Source organism: Odocoileus virginianus, chromosome 12, assembly GCF_023699985.2.
Source record: "Odocoileus virginianus isolate 20LAN1187 ecotype Illinois chromosome 12, Ovbor_1.2, whole genome shotgun sequence".
Classification (NCBI taxonomy): domain Eukaryota; kingdom Metazoa; phylum Chordata; class Mammalia; order Artiodactyla; family Cervidae; genus Odocoileus; species Odocoileus virginianus.
The window spans coordinates 30196050-30214401 of record NC_069685.1 but is presented as its reverse complement, the minus strand read 5'-3'; the positions used below and the strand labels follow the sequence as shown (position 1 = coordinate 30214401).

Below are 18352 nucleotides of genomic sequence, written 5' to 3'. Positions count from 1 at the left end.
GTCATTTTTCCATAGTTTTATTTTCCCCATTTTCTTCAAGATTTCAGTTGCAAAAGTACAGAAATACCACCAAGATGAGACAGCACACTATTATTATAGCTACCACAGACTCTTGTGAAAAAGTTTGGTTATACATCATAAATAAATAAATACCTCCAGGCATTGTTTGCAGACTATGACTGGACCTTGCATACCTATGCAGTCCAAACATTACATTCCTGACATTTAGGACTTTTAGATGTAAACTGTTCTTTGCTAGGGCTCTCTCATAACTAAAATATGAGTCACTTGCAAACCATAATAGATTTTGGCTCTGCAACATGATGAAGTGTTCTGGATATAGTGACACATTTCGCCGAGACTCATGGCAGCAGAATTCCCAGTGGTCACCCAAAATAGGGAAAGAAATGAAGAACAAAATTAAAGGAAATATGCAAACCCTGGCACCATCCTTTCATAGCAATACAGCTCTATTCTTGTTGTTAAGAGGTCGAAGTGCTTGGAGATTAAACTCATAAATGATAGTGTAAGTAGGTATTGAATTTTCTTGTTCTTAAAGACTGAACTTAACCTCATATTTGAAATTTTAAAGAGAAGGGAGATATATGCCCTTCCAAATGAAATTATGTGATTAGTTCTCCTCCCAAAAAGCTAATGTAGAATGCCAAGCTTTCTGCTGAGATGTAACTAGACCTTTTGCTCTGTTAGTTGCTCAGTCGTCTCCAGCTCTATTTGCAATCCCATAGGCTGTAGGCTGCCAAGCTCCTCTGTCCATGGAACTCTGGGGCAAGATTACTGGAGTGGCTTGCCATTGTCTTCTCCAGGGAATCTTCCTGACTCAGAGATTGAACCCTGATCTCCTGCGTTGCAGGCAGATACTTTACCATACGAGTTACCAAGGAAGCCCTTCTATCTCATCTCAGTGTATATACAGGATTTAACATAAATTTACTAAATAAAGCCTTGTCATTGGAAGCCAATATAACATGCAAAGTATGTCAGTCCCACTGACTTGAGTGAATCACATGGTATTTGGCTTTATTTGAAGTGAGCGAATGGGAAGTTATTGCCAGCATTTAAAATTTAAGTTTGATTATATACTTGAGCCATGGCTTTCATATTTCTATCCTGATGTCTTTTTTAATGAACGTTGCTTTTGATTCCCAAGTTTAAAGTCAAGTCATAGAATGTTTCCTTGCACACACAACCCAGACGTCCCCCAGAGCAGAGTCTTGCGCTGCAGTGCAGGCAGACTCATGTTCACACACAGCCTCCTCTCCAACAGGAAAGGTGGAGTTTTCCTTTTCAGAGTCAAAGGAAGCGACAGCTCAGCGGTGATGGTTGTACTGATCTTGGTGTGGATTTCAAATTGGTTAATTTGCTTTCGACTTCAACGCCTCACTTGAACCTCCGAACAGAAAAATTAAATGCTAGATTTCAGCATTTTGTTTCACTCTGATGAAATAAAAATTGTTTTGAGTGTAAGATTAGACTTTGTCCTCACTCAATTGCAGTAGCACCAACACAGTATAAACTAAGGCATCATTTAGCAAAGTGTTATTGGAGTGACACTGTAATGACCTATTAAGGGTAATGCACATTTGAATGACTGCAATTATTTTTGTAGGTTTATTCATGACTTTGTGGTGTTTAGTGTAGTTGTTTCTGAAACAGTGATGGGCATTTCATAGGATCCTATATTTCAGTCTTCCAGGTGAGAGACTTCCTGAATTGTTATTGTATATGTTGATACAAGAGATGATTTTTCTGAAGTTGTTTTAAATCATCTGAGTATAAAGTTATTGAATTATCATCAAATATGATTTTATGTCGTAAATTATAGATAATAACATGATGGGGACACAGGAACTAGGAAATCAATGGGATTGGATTGATTCTAAATATTATTGTAATATATGTCAATGTTGATGAATACATTTTTCATATACCAGTGTTTGTGTGTGTGTGTTAGTTGCTTAGTCCTGTCTGATTCTGTGACCCCATGGACCATACCCCACCAGGCTCCCCCTGTCCATGGAATTCTCCAGGCAAGAATACTGGAGTGGGTAGCCATTCCTTTCTCCAGAGGATCTTCCCAACCCAGGGATCAAACCCAGGTCTCCTGCATTGTCAGCAGATTCTTTACTGTCTGAGACACGAGGGAAGCCCACACCAGTAACATACTTAATTTTTTAAAATTTGCTGAACATGTGACTCTAATAAAATGTCAAATAACCTGGGTTTGCTTTGAAAACAAATATTTCTGGAGAAAAAGTTATATGCGAGAGGTGGATAAGTTGTGAGAATGCAAAAATAAAGAAGACAATTTTTGCCCTCAAAATTCTAAAAGTCACAAATTTGAACAGTATAAATGATCTGTTAGCCTGAGAAGTTTTGCAAATGACCAACTTCTATGATTTGTAAATGTATTAAAGAAATCAGAGCAAAAATACTTCTGGTGAAATAAATAATTATTGGCAGACTTGTTAATTAAACGATTGTTTAAATACAACCTGGTGGCATTATCATAGTATCTTTGGAGGTAATACATGTGAAGTCTAAGCATTAGTTTTGGTGCAATGCTTTGTCACAATTCATATGGTAATAGTAGTATTTGAGAAATTTGGAGTGTCAGTTTCATGAAAATAAAAAGGCAATAAAGTAAATAATTATATTTGGCACTAACAAAAAGCAACTGATCAAGTACTATTTGCTGTGATACGTCTTCTTTTACTGTTTTATAATATATGTATTTTATGTCTGTCTCACAAACCATTTAAACCTTTGTCATTTTTGAAAATGATTCTTATTGTATCTTTTGAGAAAAATAATTTCTTTTTTAATTTACTGTTTTATTGGAGTATGATTGCTTTACAATTTTGTGTTGGTTTCTGCTCTATAACAAAATGAATCAGCTGTTATATATCACCTCACACTGGTCAGAATGGCCATCATCGAAAAATCTACACGCAGTATATGTTGGAGAGGGAGTGGAGAAAAGGGAACCCTCTTGCACTGCTCATAGGAATGCAATTTGATAAAACCTCTGTGGAGAATAGTATGCAGGTTCTTTATAAAAGAAAAATAGAATTATCATATGATAGTTCTATTGCTGGACAGACCAGCAATCCCACTACTGGGCATTTACCCTGAGAAAACCAAATTTCAAAAAGATACAAGAATCCCCATGTTCATCACAGCACTATGTACAATGGCCAGGACATGGAAGAAATAGCTTCTTTGTAGACATTTTCAAAGCAATAGCTTTTTTTGCTATCTATGGAGAAAGTCTGAGTGCAGGATGAGAAGGGGGTGTCAGAGGATGAGATGGTATGGATGGCATCATCAACTCAATGCACATTAGTTTGAGCAAACTTCAGGAGAGAGTGAAGTGCTGCAGTCCGTGGGGTCACAAAGAGTCAGACACAACTAAGTGACTGAAAAACAACAATGAGATAATTTAGCTATAGTTTCTTTACTTGCAGTGTATACCCACTGCCTATTGCTGATTGTTTAATAGTCTTGCAGTGACATCACTAAGGCAAACCTTCACAGATTATTTTCCATTAATATAAATATAAAGGAACTTAAAATGAGCAAGGATGTGGAAAAATAGTATTTGTAGGGTAGATAATCAAACATTAATTTAAAAAAAATTAATTTTCTGTACACATCAAATGCATATTTTTTTTGAACACTCATTGTCTTTGACAAAGATTAGAGGGAGTGGTCTAAGGCATATTATGCTACTCCCTCTCCAGACCTGTCCACAGATCTCTGCAAAAATCAGTAGCTAGAGTTGAGTCTGACTGTTGTTTTTTCTTAGATAAATGACCTGACAGTTCAATGCCTTGCTTTTGACTGGGAGATGAACCTGATGATATCTGGGATTCTAAGAATTTTGATATTACTTCTTGCAAATGCATATATTTCTATTTCTATTTTCTAAGTTTATTCCAGTCTCATCACAGCAAAGATTTGAAACAACAGACCAGTGTTACAGCTCACACAGGCAGAATTTTATTAGGCAGACAGCAGAAAGTACACACCCAAGACATGAGAGCTAGCGGACCCTGTAGGAGTGGCTTCAACCCTGCTTGGGTTCCCTTTTTATACTTTTGGCTTCCCCCACTGGAGCCTAATTGGTTCTGCCCTATGCAAAATAGGGCTTGTATCTGCCACCTATCAGGAAGGGGGCATGTTTGGGTGTGTTTTTTCCCACCCAAGGTTCCTATTCCAGTCCTTGGATTTTCTTCCTTTGTCTCTTTTCCTGGGCTTTTTCTAACTGACATTTTGGACTCCGTTTTTCCTACTTAGACTACCTAACATAATCTTTTGTTGTATTATAAATTCTACAATCTTTTAAAAGGAAAAAAAAAATGATTGCTTTTCATCCTTGTTCGTTAAGAACACTTTATGTAGGTTGCAAGAAGATTGTGAATTAAAAATATGTTTGGGGGCATTTTTCATCCTGATACATTAAGAACCAATTCATTTAGCTTGCAGAGAGAGTTTGAATTTAATATGTTTTTAATTGTGGTTGAGATAGTGACCACAATACAATTGTCAGTTTACTAACTGAGGAATGAGCTCATAATGGACCTTAATATTTTAGTTGATTCCTTAGCCTTGAATATAGAGTATTACTTTCATAATATAAACTTATATTAGTGAAATACCATGTTTTATATTTAGGCATATGTAATGATTTGATAATTGCTATTGCTAATTAGCAATTTGCTCATTTGTCATGTAGTTGAATTCTGATATTTTTTTAATTAAAAAATTAAATGTAAATTCTCAAAATATAACATCATTCCTGATGCAGTACAGAATGAAATGATAAATTGCATATAATAGGGAAACATTTTTAAGGAGTAAAGCATTGTACCCATTTCATAGCAACAATTTACACAGTAAACATTTTATTTTTTAAAGATCTATTTGTCTATTCAGCATAAAAGTTCAGTGACATTATTTAAAGCCATACTTTTAAATTAACCTTTACCTTTACAAAGTAAAGGTAAGACAGACAGACACTTTTTAATTAATTGATTGTTAGCTCCCTTAATCTTGGTCATGTATTTTTCTTGAAACATCATTATTTACTAGGGTTTCACTGACTAAGGATGAGGTGTCTTAGCCAAGAAAGTCATTATTCTGAAGGTATCTGAATGGTAATGCAGTGACGGTCATAGACAATACCTGTCATTAGGTGTAGCTGATATTTTGTTATAAACAAGTCAACCATGAAGCTACCAACTGCCCTTGTAATGGTAGGTGAAACCATATATGTCCGCTAAGGCCGACTATCTCAGCACAAAGGTCAACATCTGATAGGCAGGCATAAAATATGCAAGTACCTTATCGTCATAGTGTAATGTTTCTTTCATCTTTGAGGGTCATTTTTCACAAACTTATAGAATTGATACCTTGAAGATGTCCCCTGGACTTAAATTATGTAACCTATTGACAGTCTTTATTTGTTTTGCTTTCATTTAAAATACAGCCACTTGTGAAGGGAAGCTTCTGAGTTCAAAATGTGATTATTTTTTGCAAAACAATATTTAATAATACATTTATTTTTGCTTATTTCATGTCCAAACAAATGTAAAAAACAAATGTAAAACATTAGAGGGGCAATGCTAGTACTAAAAGCTATGCAGTAGTTTTGGGTATGTATTTTAAAATAATGGAATGGATTTATGAACATACTTTCTTTAGGGATTCTTTAGTTTAGGAATTATATTTTAGACAATTTTAAAAATCAGATAATTTATAAATAAACCACTAATAGCCATTATCTGTATTATTTAAAGTTATCTGATTTGTACAGAAAGGACTCTTTAAAATTATAGTGTCTTAATTAATATCTCTAGATAACTTACTATTATATTTAATAAACTATATTTTCTTTCTAGATATCTTCTCTAAATTGTTAATGTTTGATTCTTGTGTTTTATATGACAGTATTTCAAAAAACCATACCAAATCTTAGACCAAAGTGATGGTAGTAATGGAATAAAACTCTTAGGTCGATGGGAGATCCAAGACAGTGAGCCAAGTGCATGTTAGAATCTGGACTCATCAGGAAAAAATAGTAACTGCTATGGGCAAGATACAGGACTGCTGGAAGAATTATTCATAGCATAGAGGACTAACTGCTTGGAATCAATATGTCAACCATATATTTCCAAATAGATGTTTCTATTTGTATATATTTCCATGGTCAGACTTCATTTCTTCCCCACAAGAGATGGTGGCCTGTCTTATTTTCTTATATATTTACTATATTTATAGTGACTAACATATACCTTTTATGTGATAGAGTCTAAAAGATTAAAGGAATAAATATGGGAATCAGTGACCACTTCATAGGCAAACAGTGTTCACGATCTTGGAACTCTTGGTAGTAGAAACCAAAGAACTTACACACTGGTTCAGAAGTGAAGGGATTGCCAGATGAAACCTGCTACACCAATGAGTTCAGATCTCCTCCTCTTGGTTATTCATACTCCAGGCTAATGAGGGAATCTAGAGAAGTGATGCTAAAAGTTTTTGAGGAATACTTGAAGGATTGTGAAGTGGAGCATAGAGACTGGAAAGTTAGAGAAAATATCTAGATTTTTCTTTGAAGAAGAATACAAAGTTACAGCTTTTTGATTAGCAAGCTGATACTGATTTTGGAAAAAGCATAGCCTAACCTATTAAATGGATGACCTCTGGTACCTTTAATCAAAAATATAACTGTTATGTATATCAAAATCCAATGATGAAATGTTCTAGATCTGTGTCTATAACTGGTAGATTAAATGTTTAGTTTTGAGTCTATTAATATTTAACTAAATTTATTCTTGCTAATAAAGACAGAAACAATCTTTTGTACCTGAAATGATGGAGTTGGCCAAAATCTCATAGAGCATACATGGTTACAGATTTCTGGAGCTAAATCTAAGGATCACCTAGCTGATTTATTTTTAATTCTGACAAAGATTTATAGACTGACCCAAGATTATATGGCTAGTTAGTTCATATGTAAGTGATCCAAATTCCAGACAGGAATAATATGCACATTTATAAAAATATATTTATAAAGCTGTGACATACTGTTCAAATATGATTCATTATGTTTATTGAACACACATGCCTAAAGAGAGAGAGGGGTGTGCTTATATATAGAGAGAGAGATAGACAGGTTTGCATTGTAGTAAAGGAAACTTACTACTGACTTACTAACTCTCTGTTATTGGGTAATTACTTAATCTATGTACATGGGTTAACTCATTTCTCTAATGGGAAGATAATAGTACTTGCCTCATAGGGATCTTTTCAGGATTTTTTATGCATTTATGTGTGTGTATGAGTTGGTGATGGACAGGGAGGCCTGGCGTGCTGTGATTCATGGGGTCACAAACAGTCGGATACGACTGAGCGACTGAACTGAACTGAACTGAACTGATGTATATGAATGTGCACATACATATAACTTAAAACAGGGTTTGGCATGTTCGTGTTAGTTATAACTATTAAAATATAGAAGGGTCTTGTTCAATTCATTCACTCATCATCCATAATGAAGAATCTACTATACGTAACATGTTTCTACGCTAGAATCTACTATACCTAACAAACTGGATTTAGAAAAGGCAAAGGAACCAGAGACCAAATTGCCAACATCCATTGAATCATAGGAAAAGCAGGAGTATCTATTTCTGCTTCACTGACCATGATAAAGCCTTTGACTGTATGGATCACAACAAACTGTGGAAAATTCTTAAAGAGATAGGAGTACCAGGCTACCTTATTTGCCTTCTGAGAAACCTGTGTACAGGTCAAGAAGCAATGGTTAAAACAGGACATGGAACAAGGACAAGTTCCAAATTGGAAAAGGAGTACATCAAAAGTGTATATTGTCACCTTGCTTATTTAACTTATATGCATAGTACATCCTGTAAAATGCCAGGCTGGATGAAGCACAAGCTGGAATCAAGATTGGCAGGAGAAATATCAATAACCTCAGATATGCAGATGACACCACCCTTATGGCAGAAAGGGAAGAGTAACTAAAGAGCCTTTTGGTGAAGGTGCAAGAGGAGAGTGAATAAGCTGGCTTAAAACTCAACATTCTTTTTTTTTTTTAAACTCTACATTCAGAAAACTAAGATCATGGCATCCAGTCCCATCACTTCATGGCAAATAGATGGGAAAACAATAGTAACAGTGACAGACTTTATTTTGGGGGGCTCCAAAATCACTGCAGATGGTGACTGCAGCCATGAAATTAAAAGACACTTGCTCCTTGGAAGAAAAGCTATGACAAACCTAGACAACATATTAAAAAGCAGACACATAACTTTGCCAACAAATGTTCATATAGTTAAAGGTATGATTTTTCCAGTAGTCATGTATGGATATGACAGTTGGACCATAAAGAAAACTGAGAGCTGAAGAATTGATGCTTTTGAACTGTGCTATTAGAGAAGACACTTGAGAGTCCCTTGGACTACAAGGAGATCAAACCAGTCAATCCTAAAGGAAACCAATCCTGAATATTCATTGGAAGGACAAGGGCTGAAACTGAAGCTCCAATAGTTTGACCACCTGATGGGAAGAACTGATTCTAGGAAAGAGACCCTGATGCCAGGAAAGATTGGTCACTATTGAGCGACTGAATAACAACAGATGCATGTATGAGTGTGTGTGTATGTAATTATATGTGAATGTGTGTGTGTGTGTGTGTGTGTGTGTGTGTGTGTGTGTAGAGAAGAACACTAAATTGAGGGTAAAGAGAATCCAGAATGGCACCAATTAAACATGACATCAAAGATATATCAGGCCCTGTACCATGCACTAGAAATAAGTTGTTGTTCAGTCTCTCAGTTGTGTCTGACTCTTTGTGATCCCATGGACTGCAGCACGCCAGGCCCTCACTGTCCTTCACCATCTCCCGGAGCTGGCTGAAACACATGTCCATTGAGTCACTGATGTCATGTAACCATCTCATCTTCTGCCGTCCCCTTCTCTTCCTGCCTTCAACCTTTCCCAGCATCAGGGTCTTTTCTGAATCAGTTTTTCGCATCAGGTCGTCAAAGATTTGGAGCTTCAGCCTCAGTATCAGTCAGTCCCTCCAATAATATTCAGGATTGATTTCCTCTAGGCTTGACTGATTTGATCTCCTTGCAGTCCAAGGGACTCTCAGGAGTCATATTCTATCACAAATACAGTCTCTCCCTGGCTCTAAGGAATGCCCAGTTCTGTTCTGACAATTTAAAAACCAAGATCTACTTTTCATTGAAAGTTTCCCCTGTGATAAGCATTTTGCTAGCATCATCAGAGTTTAGTCTTCATAAAATGCTCTAAGATACATTATTATCCCAATTTTAAGATAAGGAGAGTAAGTCTCAGAGAAATTAAGTGCTCAAATTTCTCCAGTTAATGAGTGCAGAGAAAGAATCTGAACTCTGGTTGTTCTAATTAAAAAACTCATGTTATTTACAACTTTGCTAGGAAGTCGGGAATGCTCCTTACAAGCTGCAGTTTTAACAATCTCAATCTCTATTTAAAGAGACTCAGATGTATAGAACTGACTTGTGGACTCTGGGAGAAGGCGAGGGTGGGATGTTTCAAGAGAACAGCATTGAAACATGTATATTATATAGGGTGAAACAGATCACCAACCCAGGTTGGGTGCATGAGAAAAGTGCTCGGGCCTGGTGCACTGGGAAGACCCAGAGGGATCGGGTGGAGAAGGAGGTGGGAGGGGGGACCAGTATGGGGAATACATGTAAATCCATGGCTAATTCATTTCAATGTATGACAAAAACTACTGTAATGATGTAAAGTAATTAGCCTCCAACTAATAAAAATAAATGGAAAAAAGTGAAAAAAAAATAAATAAAGGCAGTGGTGTAGAGAATGGTGTTAACCAAAAGCAAAATAGCAGATTTCTAACTACTAAGGCTGCCCTAACCATTTCCTAGACCAATTTGAGACATTCAGTTCAGTTCAGGTCAGTCATTAGCTACGATCAAAACTGTCCTGTTGAGTGGTGGAACTACAATAATGACTTAGTACTAAATTCTGTATATTGTTTTCTGGATTTTTCTTTTTATCAATTGCCCATCCATTTATTTGTCTAGCTCTCCTGTATTTCCCACTCATTCTTTGCCAGAGAATACTGACAATCCTATTTACTACCTCTCCTTCTACCCTTTCCTCTTCCTAGAAAAGAAAAAACTAGAATTATTTTGCTGTCTCCTAATATTCACTCTCATCACTCTTGATCTGATGGAGTTTTTACAGTATAACTATAAAAGATGACATTTCATCCTAGAAGAAAAATGTTGTGGTTACATCTGAGCTAAATGGGTGGATGGACTTTCCTCGATGACTTAATTTTGTGATCCAACTGGGGACATTTTCAGTTTTATTAGCAGTTGTCTACCTTTTTCTTATCAGATATTCAACTTTTAGCACCTAACTCAAAAGAGAAAACACATGGTTTGAAGTTATTATTTAATATTCACAGATTGTTCTTTCTAAACAATTTTTCTTAGGTTTTTTTTTTTTTTTGGAAGTCACTCAGTCGTGCCCGACTCTGCAACCCCATGAACTATACAGTTCATTGAATTCTCCAGGCAAGAATACTAGAGTGGGTAGCCTTTCCCTTCTCCAGGGTATCTTCCCAACCCAGGGGTCAAACCCAGGTCTCCCATGTTGCAGGCAGATTCTTTACCAGCTGAGTCACAAGGGAAGCCCAAAAATACCGGAGTGGGTAGCCTATCCCATCTCCAGCAGATCTTCATGACCCAGGAATCAAACTGGCGTCTCTTGCATTGCAGGAGGATTCTTTACCAACTGAGCTATTAGGGAAGCCCTTTCTTAGCTAGGGAAACAAATAATTCTGACTTCTGATGAGGATCTTTCAAGGATAGTTATTATTTGCAACCTATCTGAATACCACGTATGAACGGGATGATTTTTAGCTTTAGTCACACCAAGAAGTATTGATGGGAGTGAAGATAGAAAGAAAATATATGTATAGTTTTCTTCCCCCAAAGATTGAGAGTTGGCTTTAAAGGGAAAAATGCTGAATGTTTCTTAAAACAAAATGTGAACTTCTTTTTTTCCCTGGACATTAGTTGCCAATATATAAGCGTTTCAGGAAGAAATTTTATACCATGTCATCTGTGTGTCAGGCAGCACTTAATGGCTGAAAGACAGACAGTGCTAATCTGAACAATTCTTAACTGGTGCACAAATCTGGGGTTTTAGATGACAGTTGATCCGTGGACCTATCTTACTTGGCTTTTCTTTTCCTATAAATAATTCACAACTTTATATAAAGGTTTTGATTCTTTTTGGAAGGCTTATTTAAGTGGATTCTTGGTATACAATTTAACTGGTATCTTGCAGACATACACAGCATTCATATATTGTTTCTTTCTCTTTCTTGTAGGTAGAAATAACACTTCAAGATATCAATGACAATCCACCAGTGTTCCCAACAGACATGCTGGATCTCACAGTGGAGGAGAATATAGGAGATGGTTCTAAGATTATGCAGCTGACAGCCATGGATGCTGATGAGGTAGCTCAGACCTTGTCTGACTTTTTGAAACATAATATTCCAGTGATCTATCAAATTTCTACTATATGTTGACAACATTTATTAACTAATAACTAAGGCTAAGCACTGAGTGCTCATTTTCAAAGAACATTAATTCTTGAAATGTGACATAGGAATGCTAACATAGAGACTGTCTAGAGGCAATTTTCTTTTGATCAACAATTCACAACTCAGTTAATTGCTGGTGCAACTTAGATTCATTAGCCAAATTATTTTAATTTCTCAAAGGATAAAAAATATTTACAGAAATATCTTATTTTTAATGCCCCACCACTCCCATTTGCTATCTTATAGCATATGTAGCTAAAAATTTACTTTTATTTGTATTTGCAAAAAGCAAATTATTGAAAATAAATTTTAAAAAAGAAAATAAAAAATATATAAGACAACTTTGACACTTTTCATTTAACTTGCATATATGCATGTGTGCATGCTAAATCTCTTCAGTCATGTCTAACTCTGTGCGACGCTATGGACTGTAGCCTGCAGGCTCCTCTGTCCATGGGGATTCTCTAGGCAAGAATACTGGAGTGGGTTGCCATGCCCCCTTCCAGGGGATCGTCTCTACCCAGGGATTGAATCCACATCTCTTATGTCTCCTGCGTTGGCAGGTGGGTTCTTTACCACTAACGCCACCTGGGAAGCCCCACATATATACATATATGCAAACATAAAGTGTATAATTTAGTAATAGCCTTATTATTTTAAGGAAATTATCTAGGAAACCAATGAATTTTGAATCCCATTAATAAACAGAAATTCGTTTCGTAGCAGTAAATTGATTTTGGGGGGCACAATTTAGATTTCTGTCTTCCATGTTTATGTTTTAAGTTTAACTAAAGCAATTGTCATGCTTCAAACAGCATGACAACTTATATAATTTGTAATTTATAGTTTTCCCATTAAAAAAATAGCATCACTTGTTTTTGTCTCCTTGCTAGGTAAAAGTTTTAGTTAATTTCTAGAATTTTGGAAAGAGGAATAATGTTCCATACACTAGTAGCCCATTTCCCTTTTTGCTAAGCCCCAAACAGATAATTTAATTTCTTTACCCTCATTTAAGCTGCAGAAGGATATAAAAACTTGATTTTTGGCTTATTTAACTTAAGAAAGGTAAATAATTCAATAATTGACTAATTTTAATGGCCAGTACAGAATGTAACAACTTAGTCATTTATCAGTCAGTTTAGTTCAATAACTCAGTTGTGTCCGACTCTTTGAAACTCCATATACTGCAGCACGCCAGGCCTCCCTGTCTACCACCAACTCCTGGAGCCTACTCAAACTCATGTCCATTGAGTCAGTGATGCCATCCAACCATCTCATCCTCTGTTGTCCCCTTCTCCTGGTGCCTTCAATCTTTCCCAGCATCCAGGTCTTTTCAAATGAGTCAGCTCTTCTCATCACAGGTGGCCAAAGTACTGGAGTTTCAGCTTCAGCATCAGTCCTTCCAATGAATATTCAGAGCTAATTTCCTTTAGGATGGATTGGTTGGATCTTGTTGCAGTCCAAGGTACTCTCAAGAGTCTTCTCCAACACCACAGTTCAAAAGCATCAATTCTTTGGTGCTCAGCTTTCTTTATGGTCCAACTCTCATCCATGCATGACTACTGGAAAAACCACAGCCTTTTCTAAATGGACCTTTGTTGACAAAGTAATGTCTCTACTTTTTAATATGCTGTCTAGGTTGGTCATAACTTTCCTTCCAAGGAGTAAGCATCTTTTAATTTCATGGTTGCAGTCATCATCTGCAGTGATTTTGGAGCCCAAAAAATAGTCTGACACTGTTTCCACTGTTTTCCCATCTATTTGACATGAAATGATGGGACTGGATGCCATGATCTTAATTTTCTGAATGTTGAGTTTTAAGCCAAATTTTTCACTCCCCTTTTTCAGTTTCATTAAGAAGCTCTTTAGTTCTTCTTCACTGTCTACCATGAGGGTGGTGTCATCTGCATATCTGAGGTTATTGATATTTCTCCCAGCATCTTGATTCCAGCTTGTGCTTCATCCATTAGTCATTTATACATTTTGCCAAAATGTAACTAAGGAAAAGGAAACAAAATAAAGCAAGTACATTTAAGTAATTGTAGTTTTCTATTGAAAAAGATTTGGTGTTTTATTTTTAGTACTTTCTAGTCAATTTTATGTAGAGAAAAGTTTATTCCAAACTTTATCTACCATTACAAGAGCTGTATGCAGAAATATTTGTATTATTATTGATAGATATGAAATATCATCAGCTATAATTTAGTAAATACTACTGAGATTTTCTTAAATCTCATCATTGGTCATATATATTTGGATAGCTTAATTCATAAACTTTTATTATCTTTTATTAGCAAAAAGCTAAAAAACAAAAAAAAGAAGCTCATACAATTACTATAAGTTCACGCAAATGATACATCAAGTAGAGAGTTGCTACAATTATAACTATTTGATGTATCATTTGCATGAGCTTATAGTAATTGCATGAGCTTTTTTTTGGTTTTTAGCTTTTTGCTAAATAAAAGATAATGAAAGTTTATGATGCTCTCTGTAGGAACAGAACAAGTAAAGCTCATTTATTTCAAGTGATTTATTCAAGGCAGGAATTAATAATCATGTTAATTATAATATACATATTTTAGTGAAATGCACTACTCTCTTAAGAATTATTATTTGGAGTTCAGCTTTATTATTAGTAGTAGTAGTATGTATAATATAATATATTATATGTGATATATAATATATTAAATATTATAAATATTATTTATAATATATAAATGTATAATATACATAAATAAATTATATATAAATATATTATTAACATATTAACATCAATTATTAATATATATTTATATTTAATATAAATTATATTATATATTATAATAAATATTATATATAATGCATATTATATATAATATATATTATTATATATAATATATTTATTATTTATATATTATATGTATTGTGTATTATTATATATTATATATCTTATATATTATATTTATACATAACTTATATAGTAATTATAGTAACAAATTACTATATAGTATATAGCAATATAATATATAATATTATATATATAATTATAATATATAAAATGTATAATAATTGTATAATTAAATATTATATATTTATAATTATTTTTCAGTGTTTATTTGAAAGAATTGCCAACATTCAACCCTTATAATAATATTATGCAAATTATGTTATAATTTTACTTTCCTCTCTACTTTTTTCTTTTTAAAATATGACAAAGAAGGGTTAATACAAATGCAGTGCTGCCTGTATGTTTATTTTTCTCTCCATGACTTTTCTGTGCATGTGTGTGTGTGTGCATGTGCACCTGCATACACTTGCATTGTCTTCAAGTTTATTTTTGAGATGTGTTTGTATTTAGTATGAAATTTGAAGAAGGCTGGGAAGGTCTTTATGTCTAGGTATTTACATCAACACGATTTTAGTGTACTTTGTTTTATTTCTATTGAGTTTCCCTTTTCAAGTTAAAAAAACTGTAACTATGCCAATGTTATCACTTAGACATTCTAGGTTTGTGTTTTTTTTTTTAAGTATTCAATGTAAGGTGGTGATATCTAGTATATGCAAGAAGTGCATTTAAGGTGAGACAGTGGGAAGTTAAAGAGGCACAAAGGAGTAAAACAGTCTAGGGCAAAGGAAGGAAGATTGTTTGCAATTCACGGGAGGAGTGGTAGAAATGACCACCAAGCATTTTATAATGGGACCTGTCTGTGGGGGTGGGGAGAGTGGAGGCGGATGGGGAAAAAGACCATATGGGCTGGAAGGAAGGAAGTAGTTTCACCTGGAACTTTAAAGGAAAGAAGGACATTTTTGTAGAAGTGCTTTGGCACTATTATTTTTAAAAGACTAAGCTTATGAGATCCATTTCCTTCTTGAATATGTTTCTTCTTAAATTTTTTAGTGATCTTTTAATGACTACAGACTATGTCCCCTCCTGACATGAGAAACCAACATTTCTTTGGCTGTATGCCAATCGGAATGGCTACCTAAGCTTCCTAGGACATTCAGCATTATTGGCTGTTTCCTTTTTTGAGTGGTTTACAATAAATTATTATTAATGTTTTTAGATGAACCTTTTATCTTCTATTCTGTTCTCAGTTCCTTACCTCTAGGTTAAATTTGAAAATATGTATGTATGTGTTTGAAATGATTTCTCTCTTAACAAATCATGGTTCTGTCGTCTTTCTTCATCTAGTTTTGAGTAGGAATCAATATTGAAATGCAAGGAGTTTCTTTTACTTTGTGGCCAGCATTAAATTGTCATGTAACTATCTTGTAGGTTGATTTTGAAACATTAATAGAATTCTTTAAAACACTAAGTTTATATAGGTCATCAGCAAATTATGTCCACATATTATGTAGTTTATATACTTTTCCTTAATTACTAAATCAAACATAAAATATTAGTATGTTAGAAAACCTGTAGTAGGTCACTGAAGAATAATGCCCGGTAAAGGAATCTGAAAGCAATATGTACATATTGAGCATAATTTAAATATCATTTGAAAGATACGTTGGATCAAGATAGACATCTCTCAGAAACACATGATTGTCTCTTGTTTCCTTTGATAAACAAATTATTATACTTGTAATGGGCCAGGACACTCAAGCTTTATTCCATGGTACCATACTTGCTTTTGAAACTACTACTTAAGATTATAAAATGCATTTACAATTTATAGCTATTTACTTTTAGAATTCCTTCCACGTACTTTTGTCTCTGTGGTTCCTCAGGAGAGTAGAATGTTTTTAAACAGCATTATTTCCACTGTGCTACAGCTGAAATATGATATTTGTTTCTTGTAGCATTGCTGATACTGCATATTTGGGGTACTAAATAAATAAATAGACTTTTCAAAAGGCCTCATTAAATCATTACTCTTGGCCATGCATTTTCAGACATTCACTGGAACTACTAATGCACCACATCAGCTGATTTTGAAAGTGAAAAATGATGGTTTATTAACAGTCTGATGCCTTGCTTTTCTGTTCAGAATTATCATAAATTCAGGAGTATTAATTACTATAGTCATTTTGTAGATGGGACATTTCTAAATTTTGAACTGTTTATATAATAGCTTGAAATATGGTTTTGCATCTTGGCTTTCCCCTAATTTCCAAATTCCATTTTAATAGTTCAGAATTGAATGTAGCTATTTTTCTCTGGACTGTTTCACCAGAATAGTGGAATTCCTTGTGAAACAGAACAAAAAGTACAGAATGTGGTTAGATTCAAAGTCTAAAATTCTTATTGAATGTTTTTGTTAAACCATAAAATTACAATAAATACATTAGATAGTCTGTGTACACCTGAATATACAAGATAAATGTGCATAGTATGTTAAATCCAGCTGTCATTACTAAATTAAAATGTGCTTTGAGGATTTCACATTACTAAATCTTAAGATTGGTTTAGGGAAAGCAGTGCAAATATAGCAAATACCTCTAAACATAAATTTTGAAAGAGTGTTTTTGCCTTCGACTGTTAGCAGTCATGCCCTTATATATTTGATCTTAAGAATGAAGCATATTTAATCTATGATGGAAAAGATGTATGGAAACTTCAGATTCTGTAGTTTCCCAGCATGTCAGCTTTAGAGTCTAAATGTCCTAAATTTATGTTCTTCCTAATAGCTTCTTGAGAGTTCTAAGCCTGGATACTTTAATAAATACATTTCTAGAGCTAATATGGTAAATATATACATATATATATATGTATATATATATACTTGTTTTATATGAGTATATTTAAATCAAAAAGGAATTTTTGAAGTTGACAATTCCAATACTACATATACCTCAGGGTCAGAACGTAATACTATATATAATAGAAAATCAGAAATATTTTTCCTGGGATGTATAGCAACTCTAATCAAATTTTTATTTAAATTATTCATTTGCAAATATCTCTGTCATCAAATACATCTAACTTGTTATATTCCTTTTATTAAAAAAATAATTAAAATAGGAATGAAAACAACAATTAGCACTGTCATACACTTAAAGCCTTTCATGCATTGTTCTAGGTCCTTTACATGTGTGACTCCTTTAATCCTCAGATTAAATACAGATTAAGTACTGCTACACTACAGTCCCATGTATCAGGTATTATTACCAGCCAGATTGTCTACATAAGGAAACACAGACTCATAGAGGTTAAGGAGTAACCCAATGATACATGATTATTAGGTAGTGGAGCAGAGATTCAAAAGCAAAACTATGGCCCCAGAGCATGCAATCTCAACCAGTACAGTGTATAATGTGCAACTCAGAATTCCAACTGTAATATACATGTGATTAAGCATATCTAAATCAAACTGTTCATCATTTCAATAATATACAAATAAGCTTATAAGAGTTTTTTTGAATACTATAAAGTTACCATCATCCCTCATTATCAAATCTAGATGGTGATTTTAATTTTAATTTGTCTTAGTTTCTTTCTTTTTGACTCTGCTAAAATCTACTCTTTCTGAAGAGTAGATTAACCTCTGTGGCCAGCTGTCCTCTGGGTCTCCAAGGTTCCTCCTCCTATTCTTCCCTCAGTCTCTCCCCTTACTTCCCACTCTTTCAATATGATATTCAGTCTTTATGCTGATGTACCTCTATCTATTCTCATTTAAACCTCAACAAATCTTGTGGCTTCAACTGTGAGTCACACATATTGACCTTCAGATGGTTTTATCAAACCCCTTTTCA

The 18352-nt window shown here is 34.4% G+C and overlaps 1 protein-coding gene across 1 annotated transcript in view; it reads left to right on the top strand.

Annotated features, from left to right (window-relative positions):
* FAT4 (FAT atypical cadherin 4) overlaps positions 1–18352 on the top strand; it is a 173986-nt gene that overhangs the window by 70232 nt on the left and 85402 nt on the right. Inside the window, exon 2 of the mRNA XM_020870222.2 lies at positions 11459–11590. Coding sequence (XP_020725881.2) covers positions 11459–11590 — 132 coding nt within the window. The remainder of the gene's footprint in view (positions 1–11458; positions 11591–18352) is intronic.